General features: G+C 54.9%; 1 protein-coding gene across 1 annotated transcript in view; it reads left to right on the top strand.

Moving 5' to 3' along the window:
• Positions 1-22,054, top strand: part of KMT2C (lysine methyltransferase 2C) — a 206,699-nt gene that overhangs the window by 66,923 nt on the left and 117,722 nt on the right. The window contains 4 exon segments of the mRNA XM_045837738.1: positions 7,213-7,354; positions 10,665-10,865; positions 14,087-14,235; positions 15,146-15,255. Coding sequence (XP_045693694.1) covers positions 7,213-7,354; positions 10,665-10,865; positions 14,087-14,235; positions 15,146-15,255 — 602 coding nt within the window.

Genomic DNA, 22,054 nt, shown 5'->3' with positions numbered 1-22,054 from the left:
GAACACTGGGAACGTGTAGTTGTGTTTCCTGTGACAACGGTGCGTCCAGTGGAAAGAGGGTGCTGGACTGCCCCGTGTCTGGAGCCCGGCGGCCCCACCCCAGTCGTCCCTGCCCGCCCTGCGTGTGCCGCCGGAGCCCCCACGCTCCCGTTCTCCTGCGCGGGTGGGCGGGACGAGGTGCTTAGCACTTTATTTGTAGAAATACATGGATTTTTTTTCCCCTCCAAAGATAGTTTTTATCTCCCAGGGGCCTAGGGGCACCAGCAGTTTTGGTCCACCCCATTCAGTGTCACCGCTGTTGCCTCTGTCCTGAGCACGGGACCCAAAGCTCCGTGTAGCAGCCTTTGCAAGGACTGGTTTGTCCCTGGTTCGCTCTCACTGGTCGTGCCCAGCCCTGGGGGTCCCGCCATCCTGGAGCTCCCATCCCTGGACCGTTTAGACTCCTCGGGCCATCCTCAAGCCGGTGGCCTCCTCCCAGGCGGCCCACACGCCCTGGCAAACCCAGCCCTGGGTGCCCCTTGTGTCCCTTTGGATGGGATGTGGAACCTGATACCCATTCATTGCATCCCGTGGTTAGGATATCGTTGTTAAGAGTAAAACAGCTCAAATTCCAGGAAAGAGGGCACCCTGTGGCTCACACGCTGCCATGTTCAGAGGTCAGGTGGATGTGAGCTGCACAATTCAGGCTCAGTGTCGTCACAGGGCCCCGGGCCATCGCATCTCCCCACCTGGTTCTGAAGTCAGCTCCATTCGGAGGCGGGAGGGTTCCTGCAGCCGCGGTGGCTGCCTGCGTTCTTGTCCGCGCCCGAGCAGAGGGGGCTTGTCTCTGTGTCGGACAGAATTCTGGGCCGGCCCGGACTCCGGGTCTGTCTCGGACCCGCCTGTCTCAGCAGTGAGCCAGCGCGGGCAAGCGCACGGCAGTCGGAGCCCACTCCCAGAGGCAGCGCGGGGGCTCCGCGGCAGAGGCGTGGACGGCACCGAGGCGGCCGCCGGGTGGGTCGCCACAGACCCTTTGGGTGTGTTTTCCTTTCAGTCCGCTTTCTTCGTCAAGTGGTAATAACTGCTCGCATCTGCTGTGGTGTGTGATTTGTCCCCGACTGATCCTCGGCATCGCTCCCCGGTTCGGAGTCCGCGCTTTCTGCAGCCGCCCTCCGGAGTCCCAGCCTTGTCTGCGGGGCTCCCGCTGCTGCTCCCTGCCTGGGTTTCCTTCTAGTTTCTCTCCTGCAGTGACCTGTTCCCGACCACGGCCCAGGCTCCGAGCCGCACTGCCCGGGTCGGCGTCCAGGCCCCTCTCTCTCTGCTCGGCGTGTTGTGTTCTCCAGCAAAGTTCCCCAGCCTCCGAGTTGCTGCCGTATCCGGGCCGCTTCTCAGGGTCCCGCTGGCATCGAGCAGCCTGGGAGGAAGGAGGCAAGGTCCCCCTCAGGGACAGAGCGCAGCCTTGTTTCGTCCAGGAAAGCTGTGGGTTCCCACGCTCTGCTCCTTCCTTGCCATACCTGTCACTGCGGGAGCGAGAGTCATTTGGGCTTAGGGTGGCGCCCACCCAGGAGTCTTGGGGGCGGGGCCCCACTGGGACTGAGGTCCTCCTGCTCAGGCTGCTGGCTGTGCAGGGGCGATGACGTCCTTTGTCTTGGGTCCAGGAGACTCGTGCCTGGCGCCGGCATCCGTGAACGGGGAACACACCCACCCCATCAGCTTGTGTGGGGTCCCAGGCCTGGCCGCCGTCCTCGCAGGTCTCGTGACATTCTTGTGCACTAGTGCTCGTCAGCCTCGCACCGTGCCGCCTGGGACGCAGGGGGCGTGCGCTGACAGCGAGCCGAGGAGCTGTGTGTTTCAATGTTCTTTTTTTGTTACTGGCCCTGAATTTGGAGGCCCAAGTAACATAGTTCTCAGAAGAAGGTTAAGATTACTAATAGCTGGTATCATATGGTGAACATGTATATTCTAAGTTGTTGGTTTTAGTTTTTTAAATTAGTTGTAAAATGATTATTCACTGAAAACATTTTTAAAAAGTCATATAGAAAAACTAAAGGAAGTACTTAAAAAATTTTGTGATTCTTTTACAATTGTCTCAGGGAAGTGACTTTAATGACAAAATTAAACATTGAGAGAGCAGTTGGCTTTTAACAATTACTACTTTAGTTAATGTCTGTGTTTTTGGCTCTTGATAAATATTGGACTCCTATTCTTAATCCTTTGTTTTAAAAACCATCATATTAAATTTAAAACAGCAGTGCAGATTTATGAAAATTTATTGAAATATGGGTAAGGATAAAGAGAGTAAGTTGCTATAAAAGTGTTAAGTCTTAGAGAAGGTCAGTGTTTCACATTTTTGTGTATTTACAGTTGCTACATTTTAGTTGCTCTGTGAAAGTAGTGGCTACTTCGTATTAATAATCAGTATCAATATGTTAAGTAGTTCAGTGACTACAGGCAGGATAAATGTTTACTTTTTGGTGGTTTATTTTCTGTTTCCCGTGTATTGCCAGTTCTTTCCCTTTACCGCATCTTTTAGTTGTAGTGGATACACTAGACTCAGCGAGATGCAAACACATCCAGAAAAAGTAACTGTCGAGAGATACCAGCCTCTTTTGACCACAGCTGTTCAGAAGGAGAGGACATGATTACACGATTTCTCAATGCATGTTCTTCTGTAGTGTCAGTGAAAAGAAGGATGGAAAACATTGTCATTCTGTAAAATGGCTTTTATTTTACTTAACAGCTGACTACAGCATAGAAGCAGGCATATTGCTTGGATAACTAGCAGAAACATGCCAGTGATGATTAACGTGATTAGCAAATACTAGCCCATTTAAAATATTTCATGTAATGCGATCTGTGTTCTGTAGCTCTTTACGTATGTGTACATGGTAAGATTTATCCGCCTGGTTTGTGTTGCCCTTGTACGTAATGGATTTAACGGGTGTTGACCGCCCTCCAGGCTTCGAGGTCGGCTCTGGCTTGTGAGGCGGATCTGGCGCCCACGCCCGCAGAGTGCAGCCCGGCGGGGCGCCGCCGTCCCCAGGGAGCAGGGCGCTCTCCTGTGCCCCAGCCCCCGCGGCACACTCTGCTCCAGCAGTGTCTTTAAATGGACCACAGACGTAAGGTTGTGACGATAATCCTATCGAAGTGTCATCAGAATGACAAAGTGTCGAGTTTGTAATTTTGTAACGAGCTTTTAAATTTCCCCCTTGCCCTGGCTGGTGTGGCTCAGTGGATTGAGTGCCGGCCAGTTGAACCAAAAGGTCATTGGTTCGATTCTCAGTCAGGGCACAGGCCTGGGTTGAAGGACCAGGTCCCCATTTATGAGGTGTCTGAGAGGCAACCACACACTGATATTTCTCTTTTTCCCTCCCTCTCTCCCTCCCTTCCCCTCTCTAAAATAAATAAATAAAGTCTTTTAAAAATACACCTTTAGTTATGAATTTAATGTAATAGTTACTGTGATTTTGAAGTGGCGATGAGGGTGAGTGATATTTTGAGATGCCTTCAGACGCTGGGTGCGGTCAGGAAGTACCTGACTCCTGTTGGTGTCCGAGACGCAGGTGCGCCCCCTGCCCCCCCTTGGTCACACATTCACAATGACACGGGTGCTTAGAGTTCCACGCCTCAAGACTCGTGAGCATGAAGACGCAGCCTCTCCCCGAAGACCCTAGAACACTTGACTAAATGCGTTACAAGAATTCACGGTGAGAGCCCTGGCCCGTGTGGCTCTCGGTTGGCTGGATGTCGTCACATAAGCTGGGAGGTCGTGGGTTCCATCCCCGGTCAGGGCGCGCATGCCTGGGTTTCGGGATCGGTGTGCACGTCAGCACACGTGCGGGGCGGGGGCAGCCCGTTGGTGTTTTTCATGTCGATGTCTGTCTGTCTGTCTCTTCCTCTTCCTCTAAAAGCACTGGAAAATGTCCTTGGGGGAGGGGTTTGAAAACTCATGGAAAGAGAACGAGGCTTTGCAAGTGTGTGCTGACAGGCGAGGCCGTGGCTGGCGCTGGAGCACCCTGGACGTGCCGTGCTCGGCTGTGCCGTCGTGTTGGTGAGCTGGTGGGTACGTTTGTAGGGCCCGTGCAGCCCTTCCAAAGAAGCGTTCAATCTTTGAGGGAAACAATCTCATAATTGCCCCAAATCAGAGGGTTTCATTGCTGTGAATTTGACTGTGAGGGGTTTTCTCCACAAAGAGATAAAGAGACAACCTCTGTGTTTTCAGGTTGCACCTCGTAGTCAGCAGCTGCCCCTCAGTAACGCGGCCCGAGTGTTACCATCTCTCTCGGACGTGGACCTAGTCGGGCAGCGCGCGCGCGCGAGTCCGTGAGGTGCTGTGCGGGGCGCAGTAGGGCCGCATGTGGCTCTGACTCCCGGCTTCTTAGCCAGTGATCTTGAGCTGCTTGTTCGACTTTGATATGTTGGTTTGCTTATCTTTCAAATGAGGACGTTATGTCAGATGTTCTTACTATTTAAAAGGGAACGGTGCAGCGAGAGTCCTGTTAGGCACGCTTCTGCCTGCGCTTCCAGTGTTAGCCGGGCACCCCTCCCCCCCTCCTCCCCCGCCCACCCAGGGGGGCCTCTGTCTGCACGGTTCTGTCTCCTGCATTAGCTCTGCCGTCTCCTGACTGGGCCCCTCCGGGGGACGCACCCCGATTCTGTGTTTGCACTGGCTACTGTTTGAGTGGAATGTTACTTTGTTTGGTAAACAGTCACTCTAAAATTACTGATGTATGAACTCCTCGCACAAGGCCAGGAGGTGCAGAGTAAATGAACGCTCTCTCTGTTCCTGTGACCTCTCACAGTGCACTTTCGTGACGTGCGACCTGAGGCCAGAGCTCGGTGTCCAGCGGGTGGTGTGCAAGCCGAGGGGAAGGAATGCGGGTGACCGGGGCGGCCGCGTGCCCCCCACTCACTGCACACTCAGGGCGGGGGGCTACAGCTTCGCAGGCATCACCTTCTCTGACTCGAAAGACCGTCTCACACCAGCTGGTTTTAGCTGCTGCCTTTTAGGTGGTCAGCACCCCGAGCTTTGCTAGGAAACCACTCAGGTACAACGTAAATTCTGGACCATTCATTCCAAGCCTTTGATTTGAACTACCACGGCAAGCAGCCTTCGCTATTAACTGAACGTGCTTGTCACCCAACCAACCACGGAGGACTAAGGAACAGTTGCGGGCGGTGGAACCGCGTTGTGTGGGGGCAGCTTCTGATCTGGCTCGCTCACTCTCACATCCCTTCATCACCGGCCCAAAGGCTCGCCCAGCACACAGGACGCACTGAGCAACGGGGGCTGGCCGACCCGCTCTCCAAGGACGCCCTGCCCCGAGGGCCCTCCAGCCTGCTGACCACTGCACAGGCACCACCTAGTGGTTGCAGGTGATGAGACCCAGGTGGGGCTGAGGAGAGGATCACCCTCTCCCCTCACCCCCAGGGGTGCAGTTTCTAGGTGTGGGGCACATGCCCCGGGCGGTGGGCAGCAGTGTGTTTTTCCTGGAGAGCTGTGGAGAACCACGTCCGGGCACCAGAAGCCACCCCTGCGTTGCCGCCGGCCTCCCGGCCGTTTCCTGCAGGGCAGTGTGGTTCCCATCCTGCCGCCTAACTTGACGTCTCCTGAAGACCCCGCCGTGACTCTGGTGGACAGTGCCACCGCGCTTATGCTGCTAAATGAGGGACAGCAGTCTTAAAAAGATAGGTTCTGTGATTACAGGTAGTTCCACACCTTTACAGGTACCTTTGTCTCTTTCTTTGTGGTTGGAAGTGATCGCTAAGACGCAGTTATAATATTTGTCTTCACTCCTTAAAGGTGAAGGACCTAAACAACCAAATCCCCAAACCAGAAGTAACACCAAACCCACCAGTCCCTACTGATTCTTTAGCAGATGCAGGCGAGGATCTCGGGCAGTGGAGAACAGAGAGATGTTGATTTAAAATCTTTAATAAGTCCCGAGGAGACTGTTGAGACCTGGACAATAATCAAGCCTGCAGAGCAGAGCCTGCGCTGCACCCACGGCGGGCCGCACTCCCATTCCGAGGTCTGGAGGGGCCAGCCGCAGAGACCGGTGACAGCGTTTCCCCTGCGTCGGCAGCCTCACGCGACCCCTGACCTCCCATCGCTCCGGCAAGCGGCGGAGGCTGAGGGAGAGCACTTGTATCTCAAGTTGTGTCGCCAGCAGTCGGTAGAGCTGGCCTTTCAGAGGTCAGCGCCCAGCGCCCATGGTGATCTGCCGTGTGTCCCGCCTCCAGAGGCAGATGCTCCCTCCCGAAGAGCATCTCGCTGGGGAGGTGGCGGTTCTTGGTGTCAGATGAGTTTCCGGAAGGTTTGAAGGCTGCGGAGGGGGCGAGGGGGCTCTGGCTGGTGGTGGAGCAGCCAGCTGCTGTGGTGGCAGCAGCGAGGAGGCAGCCGCTCTGGATCCCACCCCACCGTGGAGGGGGTGCAAGGAAGGACCGGCGGGGCGGGGGGGGCGGGGCGCAGGGCGGTGGAGCCGGAGGGGCTGTGGCGGGGGTGCGGTGCGCAGAGGTCCAGGTAACGTCACGTCAGGAAGGAGCCAGCCAAGGACGTGGGGCTGACCCCGCCGCGGGGGGAGGGGGATGGCTGTGCCCATTCCCGCCCAGACCCCAGTGGACCAGACTTCGGTGCCCAGAACAGCGGCAGGGCGGCAGGGCACGTCTGGAACTCTGCGCAGTGGTGATGCGGCCTCCGTGGGCCGGGGCCGGGGCTGGGCTGGGGTCCCGGGGAGCGTGGACCGGGTGGCGGAGCCGAGGTGCGTCGTTCCCAATTAGTCAGCTCGCGGAGAGGCTGGTAATTAGAGGGCACGGCGATGGCTTCAAATGAACTATAATTACGAGTTACAAGTTGCCAAGAAACTTTTTTTTAAAATGAGTTACATGGAAATGCATTTGTTCTGTCAACCAGCTGCTGAAACCGGAACATAAGGTTTTCCACAGTCGCCGGGAGGAGGGAGCTTCTCGGGGCGCACTGTGGCCGGGGGCAAGAAGCGTGCCCCGTTCCCACTCCGCAGCGTGGGGGGGAGGGACGCGTGTGAGCAGTGTCATTGCCGACGCCCACGAGCTCTTCCTGCCTGTGGGCGGAGAGGCGTCGTGCTCCTGCCTGTGGGCGGAGAGGCGTCGTGCGTGTGGCTCGCTTTCCCTCGTGGCCTGTGCTCTGCAGCTGCACTCGCCGAAGGTGGCCGTGACTGCGGAGTGACTCTGTGTCCTCTCTTGTTCCCCACGAAGCAGAGATCAAAGACCAGTCTGCGGAAGAGGACGCGGAAGCCGAGGCGGACGGCGGCAGACGGCCCGCCCCGGCCCTGCAGCGCTCGGTGTCCGAGGAGTCGGCCAGCTCCCTGGTCTCCGTGGGCGTGGAAGCCAGAATCAGGTCAGAGCGCGGGCGCGGCTGGCTGGGCAGGGCGACCGGGTGGCTGTGGGGGCCGCTCCGCGAGGTCGGCCTTGGGCGTAAGCCTGGGTGGGATTCCATTACTGAGTCGCTTCCACTTTCGGGGTGTTGGCCTCGTGTGCCGTTGGGGAGCGCGGTCTCGGGGCTCAGGCGGTCATAGAGCCGAGCGGTCCTCTCCTCTGCCAGAACAGGGCGTCACCAGGTCACTCTTCTGCCACCACCGGAGTCTCTGAGCTCTTATCGTTAGGGGCAGTGTGACAGCTACCTGTACACTTTTTCCTCTAGTGACTTATTCTGCCTTTATTCTTTAAAAAAACAAACAAACAAAAAAAAAAAAACAGGCCCTGGCTGATGTGGCTCAGTGGTTTGGGTGTCTTCCTGCAAAGCGAGAAGTCGCTGGTTCGATTCCTGGTCAGGGCACAGGCCTGGGTGGCAGGTTCGGTTCCTGGTCGGGGCGCATATGAGAGGCAACCAATTGATGCTTCTCTCCCACATCGATGTTTGTCTCTCTCTCCCTCTCCCTCCCTTCCCTTCCTCTCTCTCAAAAAAAAAAAAAAGAGAAGAAAAGAAAGAAAGCAACAGGACGTTTTAATCTAAATGTATAATTCAGCTCTGAAGTCTTTTGTCTTTGGCTTTATCTGAAAGCCCCGAGGAAGACTCCGAGATCAGGCACCAGTGACCGTCCCTGTCTCCCTGAACTGCCTGCTTCCCCTTGCTTTGCCACGCCTCCCTCCGTCTCCTGTCCTCGCCCCTCCTGCTGGAGCTCCCGCTCCTGCTGGGGCTCCCACCCTTGTGACCCTGGAGTTCTCGGTGGCCCTGCCGTGACCCTGCTGTGGGGGACCAGCAGTGGTCTGGGCCGGGACATACACAGCCTTGCTCCGCATCCAGGGTTCAAGGCCCCCCCGACCCCCGTTGTGTCCCCCGCCTGCAGGTGGCCACTGCCATTGCAGCAAGGTGGTCTCCCCCCCCCGCCACCCCCAGCCTAAGGCTTTTGTTCCCAGGCACAGTGGGGGACAGTGTGGGTGGGTCCTCGTGTCTCCCCAGACGGCTGCCGTCCCGCGGCCCGGGCTGGTCCCGTGACCGGCGGGTCCTCAGGACCCCTCCCCTTGCGCATGTGCCCCAGGAGGTCCTCAGACAGGACGGTGCCCCTGGGCCTGTGGGCCGTCTGGGCCTTCCGTTCCCGCACGGCCCCCCACTGGGCCTCCAGCGGTTTCCGACCTTTCCTGCGGACTCACTGCCGTCCCACTGGCGCGACATCGGGTGTCCTCCTCTCTGGGTGGAGCGGTGCCTGTGCTCGTCTCTCTGACGTGCCTGTCACCCAGGGCAGGGGGTGGGGGGCCCTGAGACCTCTGCCTCCCGGCAGTCAGGAAAGGGAGTCGCTCTGTTGTTCGGAGAGTTTCGGTGGCAAGGGAGGGAGCGGCGCCCTGCCGAGTCCTCTGTCCAGAGTGGAACCAGAGATCCCTCTGTGTGCCGCCCCGGTCCCCCGCCCCCTGAGACGTGTGACAGCCCTCACTCCTTGTCTCTCCCAGCCTTTCCTAACACTCCAGCAGGGCGGGCACTTCGCTGGGAGTGTTGTCGGGTGGGCCTGCTGTGGGGCGAGATTTCCGAGCTCTTGCAAGGCTGGGAATAATCTTAGTACACCTTCACACGTGAGTGCTGGCTTTGGGTACACAGTGGCATCTGAAGATATTTTTGATCCATACGTTAAAAGTATTGCCTGGTTCTCTAATCAGTGGTGTCGGCAAGGCCAACACCAGTGGTTGTTGCCATGCGCAGCGGGCGTCCGCAGGGGCAGAAGGGAGCCAGACGCGGGGCGTGTGCATGTGGGGAGGCGTGAGTGCGGTGGCCCGGGCGCACCACGGGCCGGGGAGCTGTAGCACCCATGCGGCCCTGGTGCGGGACGCCCGTCTTCTTCCTGTCCGCTTCACCTTCTGAAAGTGGGTCTCGTTGACTGCGCCTGTGTCTGCATCAGCAGGCAGCACATTCCTCGTTGCACTGAAATAGGGAATGCTGGAAAAATGTGAGCGGGCAGCTTTCATAACCCAAAGGAAGTTAGCTGAGAGAGACCCAGTCTGGATTTAACTGGCGTTTGAAAAACTCCCGAGAGCCCCCTTCCAGCTGCGGTGTGGGACGCGGCCTGATTCACGAGTCACTTCATCAGCCCAGTTGGAGTAGGTCTTCACATTGCAAAGAACACCTAGACAGACTGTGGATTGTTCCCATCTCCTGTTAACTGGAGACACCAGGGACAGTGCACGGGGTGGGGACGGCAGGGGGGACGGTGGGGGCCGTGACGCCTGAGGACCAGACTTGGGGCAGCTGCAGTGCATGCGCTGCTTTTTAAAGGTGTTTTCCCTAAGGTCCTTCATCAAGTGTATATTCCATGAGTTTGTATTGTTTTTTGTCCTTTAACTTTTTGACATAGCTCTTTAAAAAAGTTAATAGATTTCATTGTTCAGAACAATTTTTGGTTTACAGAAGCATCAAGCGAATGGTACGGAGAGTTCCCATTGCCAGCCTCCTCCCGCCCCAGTTTCCCTGCCTGTTGGCATTGTGCACGGGGGTGATGTGCTTGTTACAAAGGAGACACCGCTTTGAGGCATTGTCACCAGCCACAGTCGCTAGTCCACACTGGGGCTCGCCGTCTGTCCTCCGCAGTCCTGGTGAACACACCGTGTCCGGTGTCTGTGGCGCATGACCTTGCGCCCCCCCCCCGAAGCCGTTTCTCCGCTCTCCACCCCTTCCCTGGTCCTGCCGCGCCCTTCCTCTGCCTCCAGCACCACGCCAGGGGCGTGCCGCACCCACTCACGCTCGTGTTTTATCCCACTCGACGTGGGTGTGTGTGTGTGTGTGGGGGGGTGACACGTTACCCACGCAGGACGTTCCATGCAGTGGTGAAACCCGACGTCGTCACCCGCTGTCTCCCAGAGCTGGCACATGACTGTGCGGCCACGGACCCCCGCCCTCCCCCTCCCCAGGCTCAGCTTTACTCTCCTCGCCGGGTTTTAACCCTCCGAGTTTCTTGGATCGGGTTTAAAAGAAAACTGTGTTTCTAGACTCAAGCTGTAATTTTTTTGGTTTTGGTATGGTTGCTATTTTTTAAAAAATCGTGTTGTGGAAAAGCAGAGTTGTAAATGTATAATTGTTTTGTTTTTATGCTGGAGACATTAAAAAGCTTAGCTTGTGCTAAAAACACTATTTGATTTTAAAGCGCCTGTGTCTATGGTTGTCCCTGTAAAAAGTTCAGTAAAACTACTTCTGCTCCTGTCTCCCTTCCTTGCCTTCCTGCCAGTGAACAGCTCTGTGCTTTCTGTTACTGCGGCGAGAAGAGCTCCCTGGGACAGGGAGACCTGAGACAGTTCCGGGCGACCCCTGGGCTGGTCCTGCCCTGGAGAAACCCGCCTTCTGGCAAGAGGGACGTGGACGACAGCAGCAACGGGACCTGCGAGAAGACACACAACTTGGCGCCGCGGAAGCAGAGAGGACAGAGGAAGTAAGCACTCTCTCAGATCTGACCGGTCGGGACGCGGTCAGACCGTAAAACGTGTTTTCGCTGCGTTGTTTGTGCCTCCAGAAATGGTGTTGTGACTGGAAGTTTCTCATGTTTCCAGCGTTCATAGGATGCTTTATGGCTCGCCATTAACCCAGCAAATTGCTCCTTTTCTCAAAACCTCTTTTGTATTTTTAAAAAGTTTGTTCTCTTCACCGCATACTAACAGAATCAGTGTGATCACAAAGGTTCACTTCAGAAGAAAACTCTCGAGGGCACACACCGTGGGAAGTAGGTCAAGACGACGGATGGAGTCTCTCCTTCCTCTGAGTGCGCGCTGGTGGTCTGTGCAGGAGCAGGGCCGGGGGGTGGCGGGGCCCGGCGGGGCCTTTCCTGCTCAGCGGGGGCCTCCCCGGGCCGCCGGCGTGTGCGGGCGCTCGAGAGCACGTCGCACTCTCTGGCAGACTCTTGGGAAGCCCAGGGTCCTGAAGTAAGGTGCTCTTCTCTTTTACTGAAGCAGCCGTTTACTTAGGGACTTGTGTCACTACGCATTGGTGTTTATATTCACGGTCAATATAGTTTCCCAACACTCCCCAACACTCTTTTCAAATACGTCTGCTTCCCAAGTTAAAACTCATCTCATCTTCTGTAGAGCTTTGGTTCAAGGCCGTCTTCACCTGTGGACTTGGCTTTGGTAGTGGAGGGAGGGGAATTTTCTGAGGTCCACCAGAAAGTGTCAAGCTGATGTGCTTGGAAGGCTCCCCGCGCTGCCCCTGGAGGGCAGTGATGTCACCCTGCAAGTGCTCCCCTGGCTGCAAGTGCTCCCCGGGCGCGGGCCCAGGAGGCGGAGGCGTAGCTGTGCTGCGCTGGGCTGGCCCGGCCCGGCCGGCTGGCCATGGGCTGCTGCCAGCGCCTTGAAGGCCCGAAGCAGGAAGTGGGGCAATCACAGGAGAGGATCTTCTAGAAGGAGTTAAGGTGGACCGGTTTAAGGGAGTCTAGAAGTGCCGTATTTTGAGTGTTGCTTTTACGAAGGCCACAGCTAGGTCCTGGACACTAGCACTCCCCGTGGACAAAGCGAGCGGTCCTACCCTCACAGGACACGGCGAGGTCCAGCGGACTCCCAGTGTCCGTCGGTGACCAGCACAGCTGTGCACCGGACGGGCCGCATCTCGTGTCTTCCTGCTCCGCCTCCAGTAAGGGCCATACTCAAGCACCTGTTCCGGGAAGTGCACTTGGGCTTCAGCGACTGACTTTATTAGTTAGTTTGTAGTGAAACTCTATGGGTGAAGATGATAATTATGTAAAAATAGCCTTCGTTTATGAAAGCCTTCATACACACTAAGTGTTTTCCATGTTATTAAGTCATCATGACAAGCCAGTTAATGGACCTTAGGAATGAAGCACATTTACAAAATTTAGAAATCATTTAGGGGTAAACAATTAATTTAGCTTGGTAATGATTCTAAATATTTACAGAATATGTTACTGATGGACTATAAACCAGACAGTTTTTTTTCCTTTAAAACTTGTGAGGGAGGTTTTAAAATAGTTTTCCCTCCTGGTTTGCTAAACACAGGGATCCATCATCAAGGGTTCCCTTCTCCTTCCCTCTCGGCTTAGACTTAACCTGCTGGGGGCTTGCGTTTCAGCTGACTTCTCTCCGCGCCCCTCCCTGGGCCGGGCCGCTGTCCTCCTCAGGGCGGGCGCCGGCGGCGTCTGGTGTGCTGTGTGCAGACCGGCCGGCCGCAGGGCCCGGGGGGCTCTGAGGGAGTCGCCGGCCAGCAGCCGGTCCGCAGCAGGCTGCGTGGCCGTTCCGCTGGTCTTTGTACCCGCCCCACGTCACATACTGGTGCAAAGGAAGCACGCTATAACGATACATTAGTCTTTATGGGTGGACTGTTAGTCCTTTTCCCCCTCCCAATGAAATGCCAACGACTAACCAGGAAGAATATATTTGTAGGGGTGGAGATTATATTTATAGGAAAGAGTTTGTTCTTCTTCAGATATTTATAAAAATGAGAATTTAGAATTAGCAGAGCATGCTAAACGTTCTAGAAAAGTTAAGTCTATACATTTCTAATGCAGAACATAAACATATTGGCTATTTTTCTGCGGTTTGATATTTAGATGTGCTTACTGAAATCTGTTAATACTTTTTTCCTTACAGTGATTGTTGGTATAAACAGGCCAGTGCCCTGGCCTCGTGCTGCTTTTCTCCTAGCAGGGTCCCACTAGGTGCCCAGCAGACCGGAGTGCAGCGAGTCACGCCCCGTACTCAGCAGTGACTTAACCCCGCGTCGCGACAGGTTAAACCCTGTGGCATCAGGAGAGAATTAAAGTTGGGCTGCCAGTCGTCCGGTTTCCCCCATCTTACACGCTCGAGCGCAGTGGCAGGCACTGTCTACGTAACCGCCTCCGTTAATGCGTGTCTGAGGCTCACGGGCCGGGGCGGTCCCAGGTCTCCCCTCCGCTGTGGCCGGTCCCAGTGCCCGCTGTGCGCTGCGGTCTCTGCTGCCGCACGGCCTTCCGCGTCCCGGGGCCACGGGCAGCTCGTCACTGTCTCTCCCGCAGTTCCCGTTCGAGGTGCACGGCCCCGGCAGCGAGGACGTGCGGTGTCCTGCCGCAGACCAGCTGCCGGGGTTGGCCGGGGCGGGGGCGTGAGAAAGCGCCCGCTGCCCCGCTCTGCTCCCACTGCCTCCCCCGCACCCTCAGCGGGGTTTCACCTCCCTGGGAGGCCGCCGCTCCGGCGTCAGGTCGCCCGCCACACCAGCTCCGTCGTGGTGGCCCTCGCTTAGGGAAAAGCAGATGTGGGTTCTGGTTCGATCCCACTAGGTCTTACGAGCATTTAAGTAAGACCAAAGAGAACATTCATTTTATGTGAGAAAATGCTAGAATATTAGAGTGTCAGTTTTATGTGAGAGAATGTGATTAGAATATCAGAGTGTCAGTTTTTTAAAAAATACATAGAACGGCAAAGTAAATTTACAACTGCAGTTTTTACGTTGTTCACAGATGTGAAGACTTTTTAGTCGCTTACGTGATACAAGGTCACGATCTAGTTTCACCTTACACTATGAGTAACAACAGACGTGTCCTAAGCGGTCGTAGGACGGCGTGTGCCTGCCGAGTTCAAGTGCACCCGGCACTGTGCTGCATGCAGGCTGTTACAGAGCGGAACATTCTCTGTCGCTCTCACCTCACATCCCTCTCGTTCCTCTCCCCAGAGAGCGGCCGCCGCCGCAGCACGCAGCGGCTCACGTGAGCGTGGGCACGCAGACCGCTCCCGACGGCCAGGCTGCCCGCGTCTGGGACGAGCTCAGTGTGGTCGGCCTGCCGGATGCCGTCGACGTCCAAGCCTTGTTTGGGCCCGCAGGTATGAGCCGGCCGGGGTCCGCCGCCCGTTGGTTCTGTGGGCACGTCAGTGTGCCCGAAGGAGCACCTTCAGAGCGGGGGCCCTTAGTGTAGGGGCGGTCTGATCGCAGAGCAGGGACTGTCATCGGGAAGTGTGCCCGCTCAGGTAAAATAAAGTAACCCCGGGCCAGAAGCTCTTCTAACTCTCGCGAGTGCCTCTGTGTCGGTGGCGAAGCCGTGGTGACCCAATGACTGAGGAAAGACAGCATTTGGAAGGGGTCTGTGCGAACGTGGGGCTCACGGCGGCCTGCGTCTCTTTGCCCGACTGCAGGGGCAGGGGCGGTAGTGCTTAGCCACGCGGGCGCCCCACTACGACAGAGGAGCACCGCGCCCTCTGGAGGAGCTGTCGGGGTTTCTGGCCCACTGGTGGTGGTGACTCAGGAGCTCTGTGACGGAGGAGGGTGTCACGGCCGCGGCTGGCGTGGCCCGTGGGGTGGGTGGGGCAGGACAGGGGGGCGGGCTGCAGCTTGTTCGCCACACGTGCTCGTTGTCACACACGGCGTGCGAAGTAACATGCACCGAAAAGTGGTGTGTTGTGTGTGAGATTCCAGATAAAAGATCTTACAGTAATATTTAATTTTTCGTTGGAGAAATAATTACTAATTCTGTGATTCTCATTGTTTTGAGCTCCTGAGAACCACCAGGTGGGGGAGGGGGCCTGTTAAAACGGAGTCCCAGCACCGCGGCCAGAGTCTCGGTCAGTGGGCTCTGGCTGCAGCCCGAGGGCTGTGGTTCTGACAGGTCCCCGCATGGCGCTGCGCTACGCCCGGTGTCTCGCACCGTGGCGTGGGCGGGCCTCGCGCGCCTGTGCTTACTGGTGTCCGTGCGCGGCTAACGTCACTCACTTGCTCCTTCCGCTCTGACCGCCCTAGGCACGTGCTGGGCTCATCACCGCTGCGTGGAGTGGTCGCTGGGAGTGGGCCGGACGGAAGACCCCTTGTCCGTGAGCGTGGACAAAGCTGTTGTCTCAGGGAGCACAGAAGTAAGTAGAGCTGTCCCCCAAGCCCAGCCTTGTAACACTTGCACTAGCCCACAGGAAGGCTCCCTTGTAAGAACTATTTTAATAGGTAATTATTGAATAATAATTTCTATAATGTAGAACCCCTCAAAATAGGGAATTATTAATTCGTATCTGAGAGTTGTTTGTTCATACCACTAGAACATAGTATGTTAAATGAGGCAGTAACTGTAACTTTTTAAAATAAGTATTTTATATTTGAACGAGAAATTAAAATGTTTAGGAATCAGAGTCACTGGCTCTGTTTATCCGTCCACGTGGTCCCTCTTTAAGACAGAAGCACTTGATGAAGTTCTCACCTGGGAGACAAGCCCTGACAGCTGTTAGTCCACAGTGGGCTGGTTCTGTCTTGATATTTCAAAAGCTGATTAAAATACTCCCTTTCAGCTAAGTTGGCAGTTTGGTTCATCCTTTTGGCACTGTCCCCAAGTCCCATTGTGTCCCAGTCTGCCGTCCTCAGCGCGCCCGCCGCAGGACAAGCGCAGAGAGAGACGCAGCGAACCCTGCGCAGTGCGGCGGCCCTTCCAAAGGGACATTAGAAATGGAAATTCTGGCCACAGACGTTACATGTGGGGTCTTTGATGGATGGAATGCAGTTAAAACTTTCAAAAGTGTAGTTGAGACAAGGACTTAGATTCAAGTAACTATTCAATTGTTGTAACATCAGCTTTACCCAGGTTATCAGAACGATGTCCTTTACGTGGATGAGTCACTCACCTCAGGATTAGTTGTTTAAGAGTGCTTGTTTTGGAAATGTGCCATTACATTTAAGTGCTTGTGTTATCCTGGTCTGAGCAGTGTAATGCTGAGTAGGAAATCCCACTGTCTGAACATACTTAGGTGGCCAGGTCAGGAGGAGCATGGATCCGTGAGAGCCATTTTTCCTGTGAACTAGTTGGGAAGCGGTTGGGGATTATCTTACCACGCTGAAAAGCACAGGCGAACCTCAGAGGTAGCTGCGGGATTGGTCCCAGGCCACCGCGTTAAAGCCAGCGTCCCGGTGGAGAGCGTGGCGTCTTGCTGGGGGAGGGTCTTGCCTTCAGCGTGTGGGAAATGCAGGATCCGTGACGCACAGTAAAGCCTGTGCAATAGGAAAGACGGAGAACAAAGGCTAAACGGAGCTTCCTGGTGTTGAGTTGGAATCGAAGAAGTCAATGTGAACTCTCTAACGTTTACACAAATACGGAAATACAGACCTGTGTGTGTACCTGAGTTAGTGTGAGCACATGTATTTCCTGGCTCTGTTTGCTGCGCGGGTAAAGGGAAGCTCGCCTCTCCCCGTCCGTCTTGGACAGAAGGTGCCGTTCTTGTTCTTTACATGCACACTGAATAATACTTACGTGGAAGTTAGAGGTCAAGGCTTTGCCCTAGCCCCGCAGAGGAATCGGGGCGTGGGAAGCTCGCATTCCTGCTCACTTCATCTCCGCGTTAGTGTGGAGCGGGCCCAAGCCAGCGGAGCTGGGTGAGCGCGGGGAGGGCGTGGAGCGGAGAGGGAAGGTGGCCGGGGACGGCTTTGTCGGGACAGTCTGCCTGGTCTCCACGACAGCAAGTCGGTCAGAGCAGGATGGTGTCCGCTTTCTGTCGCCCTTTCTTTGGTTTTGTCTTGTTTTTCTCCATTATCACATAGGCATAAGGTAGACCAGTTAGCTAGAACTTTTAAAACTTGTTCTCCCCTAAGAAAAGAAGAGTTTGTCGCATTGACAAAAATCTAAACATATAAAAAGTTGTTGAGGAGGCTGTGGAGAATGGTCACTCATACACCTTGCTGGTGGGAATGCAAATTGGTACAGAGTTTCCTCAGGGAAGTTTGATGATACGTAACAAGCTACGTGTGCACTTACCTTGTGACCGTTCTTGGAATCTGCACTGAGAATATGCCTGCAATAGTACAGAATACTCACGCGATTAAATTGCCAACAACCTACCTGACGACACACAATAGAGAATGGCCGAGTGCACATGGTACGATTCATGCTGTGGACTCCGGTGCAGCTGAAAAACACAGTGAGGGACAGCTCCTCCAGCTGCCCCCACGTAAGCAGTTACAACAGTGTAGCAGGGTAAGGGGACAGAAGGGAACGGGGAAACTCGCACTTAGAGGGGTGGGGAGGAGAAGAGCGACCCCAAGTACATGGAAACCAGGATGTTGGCGGGTTACCCGTAAGGCTGTAGACAGAGGAACTGCACGTACGTGCTGTCACACAGGGAGTGCGTGAGTTTCTGGCAGGGGTGTGGGTCGGCGCTTCTGAAACTGCTTTATGTGTATGTCATAGTGAACAAGTCAGTGAATAGAGGGTAGATCGTGAGAGCTGGGTTTTCCACTGTTGGAGAAAGGAGCTACTAATGAGGAAGGGCTAGCCTGAATTTTGTGGCGTTGGAATGCAATCAGAGGGATCGATGTAAACTCACGGTTTTTAACATTTACACAGACAGATCCTGAACTGCAGTTGTGTGTACATGCGTGAGCTGGCATGCATACATTTGTTCCTTAGCTCTGTCCACCGTGAAGGCCCGGAAGCTGGGGCCCGGGGAGCAGTGAGCACACCTAGGGCCTAGACCTTGGCTTTTCACCGCTGTTCTCCTTAAGAAGTAAAGTGGTTCCTGGTGCAGGGAGAATAAGGCACCAGGAAAGGAGGAGGTGCTCAGAGAGGCGGGGACTCACTGAGAGTTCAGGAGCCAGCCTGATGGTGGAGAACAGACAGTGATCGTGTTAGCTGTTCGTCCACAGTAAAACGAGTACACACGGGTCCAGGCTGGCATGAATAAACATTGGGTTGGCCAAAAGTCCGTAAGTTTTTTTCCATAAAATAGAAGACACATTTTTTATTTTCACCAATAACTCACGGACTTGGGTATTTTGTGCTTGCTGGCTTTCGCCCATGTGGCAGAACGCTGGTTGCTCTCAGTGTCTCGATTTGACCGCTGTCAGCTTCAGCTGGTCTGCCCACCTGTGGAGCATGTTCAGCAGGAAGTCTCCAGCACAGAACTTCGCACACCACTTCTGACATGTTTGATCAGTCACAGCACCTTCTCCATCCACTGTACAAGGCCTTTCTTGCGTTTCCATTGTATTTTCACCTTTCTTTAAATAATAAAGCACAATATGCCAAAAACGTTGCTTATTTTCTTCCATTTTCAGTATTAAAATGGCTGTACAGAAATTCACCAAATTTGATAAGGTTTTTCTTAAATGTATGCTGGTGTGACAGCTGTCACAATATAATCTAACAAAATTGTTTTGAATAAAGTTAAAGACAATCTAGTGCTACTAGAGACAGCCATCTCACGAACTTTTTGGCCAACCCAATAAGTAGCACAAGACAGTCACATGACCCCTTCACCTAACATGCTCCAGCGACTCCCCACTTCATTCAGAGGGCAGAAGCCAGTCCTAACGAACGGACAGGGCTCTGCGATCCTGCCCCCCGCCCCCACGAGGACGTCCCGGACATCACCGGGTGTCCCTCTTCCCCTCCTCTGCTTCTCTGAGCCGCACGGACCCCCGTGGTCTTACTCAGGTTCCCCAGCCGCCGGCCCACCCCGGGCCTCCGCAGGGCCTCCTCTTCTTAGCTGACTATTCCCCGGCGCACATGTGCGGCCCCCTTGTTTCCCGTAGGGGCTTGCTCGAGCTCCTCATCCGGGAGCACTTCGCTGGGCTCCCTGTCCAGAATTTCCGGTGCCGCCTCCTCCCATCACTGCCTGCGTCGTCGCTTCTCCTTCCTCGGCACGCACTGCCATCTGACATAGGGTATGTTCACTCAGTAGTCTGGCCTCTCTCCCCTCACTGGCAGAACAGTGCCGTTCTGACAGGCCTTCTCTGGGGGCATTCCTCAAGAAGTGTGCGTGGCCTAAAAGAGTAGCACGAAAGATCATTCGTAGAATCGTTCACAGTTACAAGTAAGAAGTCCAGAGTATTGAAGGAGGTCGGTTCCCAGTGTGGTTCCTTTTATACGAGTTTATAAATTTCTGATCGTCCCCCCACTATCTCTGAAACAGGACATTCCCACAGCTCTACGTACGTGATGGGGGTGGAGGTCGGTGACGGTGAAGATCTTTCGTGTCTCGGAAGGTTCCCTGGGGCAGTGTGTCAAAGTGCTGCTGAACTTGGAATTCACTGTTACCTTACCAGAGGACAGATGTTCTGAATGGTTGACTTTCACTATGGTGACACGTGGTTGCACGTGTCGTGGTACTTCATCTGCCTCTTCATGGTGAACGCGACAGCAGCGAGAACGTACTGTCTCTTCAAGGAAGTGTACCTGGGTGGAGCATTTTAAAAATGGATATCTGGACCTATTTCTATTGATATTTTATTGCCATAAACCATGAATGTTTATAAAAAAAATCAAACAGTGAAAAAATATTCTTAACATTTGTCATAAAAAATTTTGGACAGGGAATTTCCTGATTTGTCTAAAATACTTTTTAAAGTTTTAGTGTGCTTTTAAACCCAGTTTGTAAGAAGAAAAAAGTACTTTCTGGTTACAGAAAGTGAAAATTGACTAGCTAAATTTCGGTGATTTTGGTTGGGATTGAAAAAGGGTTGTGGTAGTGATGCACCAGTTCTTTCCTGGATGTCCTTAGTTTTGCTAGGCTCCCCTCCCCCCCCACACCCTTAAAACACCCGAGAGCTTTTGAAATGAAGAGCTGTTCGGCCTAAGAAGGACCAGAACAAGGCCCAGAGCTCAGACGGGGCGCTGCGGGGCTCCCCCAGCTGTGCGGTTGTGCACCTCTCTTCTGAGAAGCCCCTGAGCACACACCCTCGCCCAGACCCCCTTCCCAGAACGCGCCCCTCTCCTCCTCGCCCCTCTCCAACAGCCGGTGTGAGTGTGCACTGCTTGTGTGCGTCTTTATGTCTGCGACCCTCCCTCGGGGGCTGCCCGGGCACGGACAGCGCCTGTTGCCTGTTGAGGCTTACACCGGTCCACCCCTCGGGCAGAGCTGAGCGCCCCCACACTGAGTCCCTGGCGGCCGCAGGAACCCCGCCCCGGCCTCGGCCACCTAAGGGCGGTGCTGAGGGGGTGTGTGCGCCCGGAGAGGAGGGAGCTGCTGCCCCCTCGTGGCTGCTGCTGCGGCGTCCGTGGCGCTCGGTCAGCCTCCTGCTGGAGGGGTGGACTGCCCGGCTCAGAGCGCCCAGGATGCTGAGGTTGAGAAGTCCTGGTTTAACGATGGATACCGTTCCTCTGCTCAGTGCAGTTTCCTCAGCTGTTAAACGGCGTTCTCTGTCCGGCAGTTGAGTCCTTCTGAAATTTCCCTCAGACTGCTGCCCAGGTTCTCCTTCCAGGGGGGCCATTGTTTGTCTTCTGGTCTAGGAAGAATATGCTGAACTGTACACCTGTGTTTCAGGGAGAGGAATGGCATTTCTCTCCTCATCTCCTCTTTCGGAGCCCTGGGTGCTACCAGCCTCTGGGAACTCTGGCCAGCGTGAGTGTCACCAAGGGGACAGTGTGCCCCTGCGCGCTGCAGCCGTCCGGTCACCTCTTCACCCAGAGCCCCCCTCCCTGCGCTCCCCTCGGGGCCCCTCCCGAGAGAAGTTACTCGTCCCCCAGCACAGACTTCCGTTCTTTAACCTCCTTCTGAAGCAAGTGTGGCGTCTTACTCTGTAAATGAGACACAAAAACGGCCTGTAACATCTCGCTTAGAATCGATACTTTCTTACGTTTTCTCCCCCCTCCCCCCACCACAAACCCGCACTGGAATTCCAATACATTATGCTGGTTTTGTAGCAGGTCTCTCTGTGTAAAAGCCAACTAAGTTCTGCGAGAAGAGTTGTAAGTTTTTTATATTTTGGTTCCTTTTCATAGACTGCAAAAGAGAAGGAAAAAATAGCTCTTCTATAATAAGATGGCAGCATACACTGAGAATGTGAATAAGCAGTGTAGTGTGAGTGTGATTTTCGTTAAAAACTGTATACAGTACAAGTCTCTCTACACTTGCCTCACCGACTGAAAGTAGGTCTCAGTAAGATTGAAAATAGTGGTCTTCATCTTCACGGAAGGTGATTTGCAAGTAGGTGCTGTAGAAGTGATGTTGTCTGATACTGTTTTATTTTGAATACAGTCCTAGTGACTTGTAATGTCAGTTTAGAAAATGCTGTCAACGTATGTATCCTTCACGTCCCCTGCAGTTTTAGACAGAGGGGCCCACACTCCCAGTGTGGCAGGTGATGGGGGGGGTCGCTGTGGGGAGGGCACCGGCAGACCCCCGGGGGCAGGCTTCCAAGGGCATTCCCATCCCCGAGGGCGCGCTGGAGCACCCTCTGCCCAGCCCTGAAAATGCAGCCATGTGTGTGCAGTGCTCATGCACGGGGCTCGCCAGGTCTTCCTGGAGCCTCCTCAGGGCCCCACCTACCAGAGGGACAGCCACGTTGTTAGCCCCTGAGGTCTGTGCGCAGAGAGCCAAGCTGTCACTCGGGGACCTGTGGGCCCCTCCTGAGACCCCGTCCCAGAGGCCAGCTGTGCAAGGCCTTCCTGGGGAGGGGAGTCTCGGGCCCAGTACCGTGACCCTTTTGCCCATCACTGAGGTGGGATTCTGGCCCAGCTTTAATACATGGGTGTTTCTGTGCATAGGACTGACTTTTCCGTGTGCACCCTGGGGTTATCCTCCGTCCTCGAGAGGTGGCGATAAGTGTGGCCGTGCTTGTGCACGAGAACTTGGGCCGGAGGAAACGTTGATAAGGGCCGTTGCCACCGGGACGGAAAGTCCTGTGTTCACCTCCAGAACCTCCTCTGTCCGGTGCTACCACGTCCACTCCCGCTTTCCC

The sequence above is a fragment of the Phyllostomus hastatus genome, unplaced genomic scaffold (assembly GCF_019186645.2).
Source record: "Phyllostomus hastatus isolate PE091 unplaced genomic scaffold, TTU_PhHast_1.1 phas_contig_244, whole genome shotgun sequence".
In the NCBI taxonomy this organism is placed as follows: Eukaryota; Metazoa; Chordata; class Mammalia; order Chiroptera; family Phyllostomidae; genus Phyllostomus; species Phyllostomus hastatus.
The sequence above is the reverse complement of the archived record's forward strand: the minus strand, read 5'-3'. Positions and strand labels throughout refer to the sequence as shown.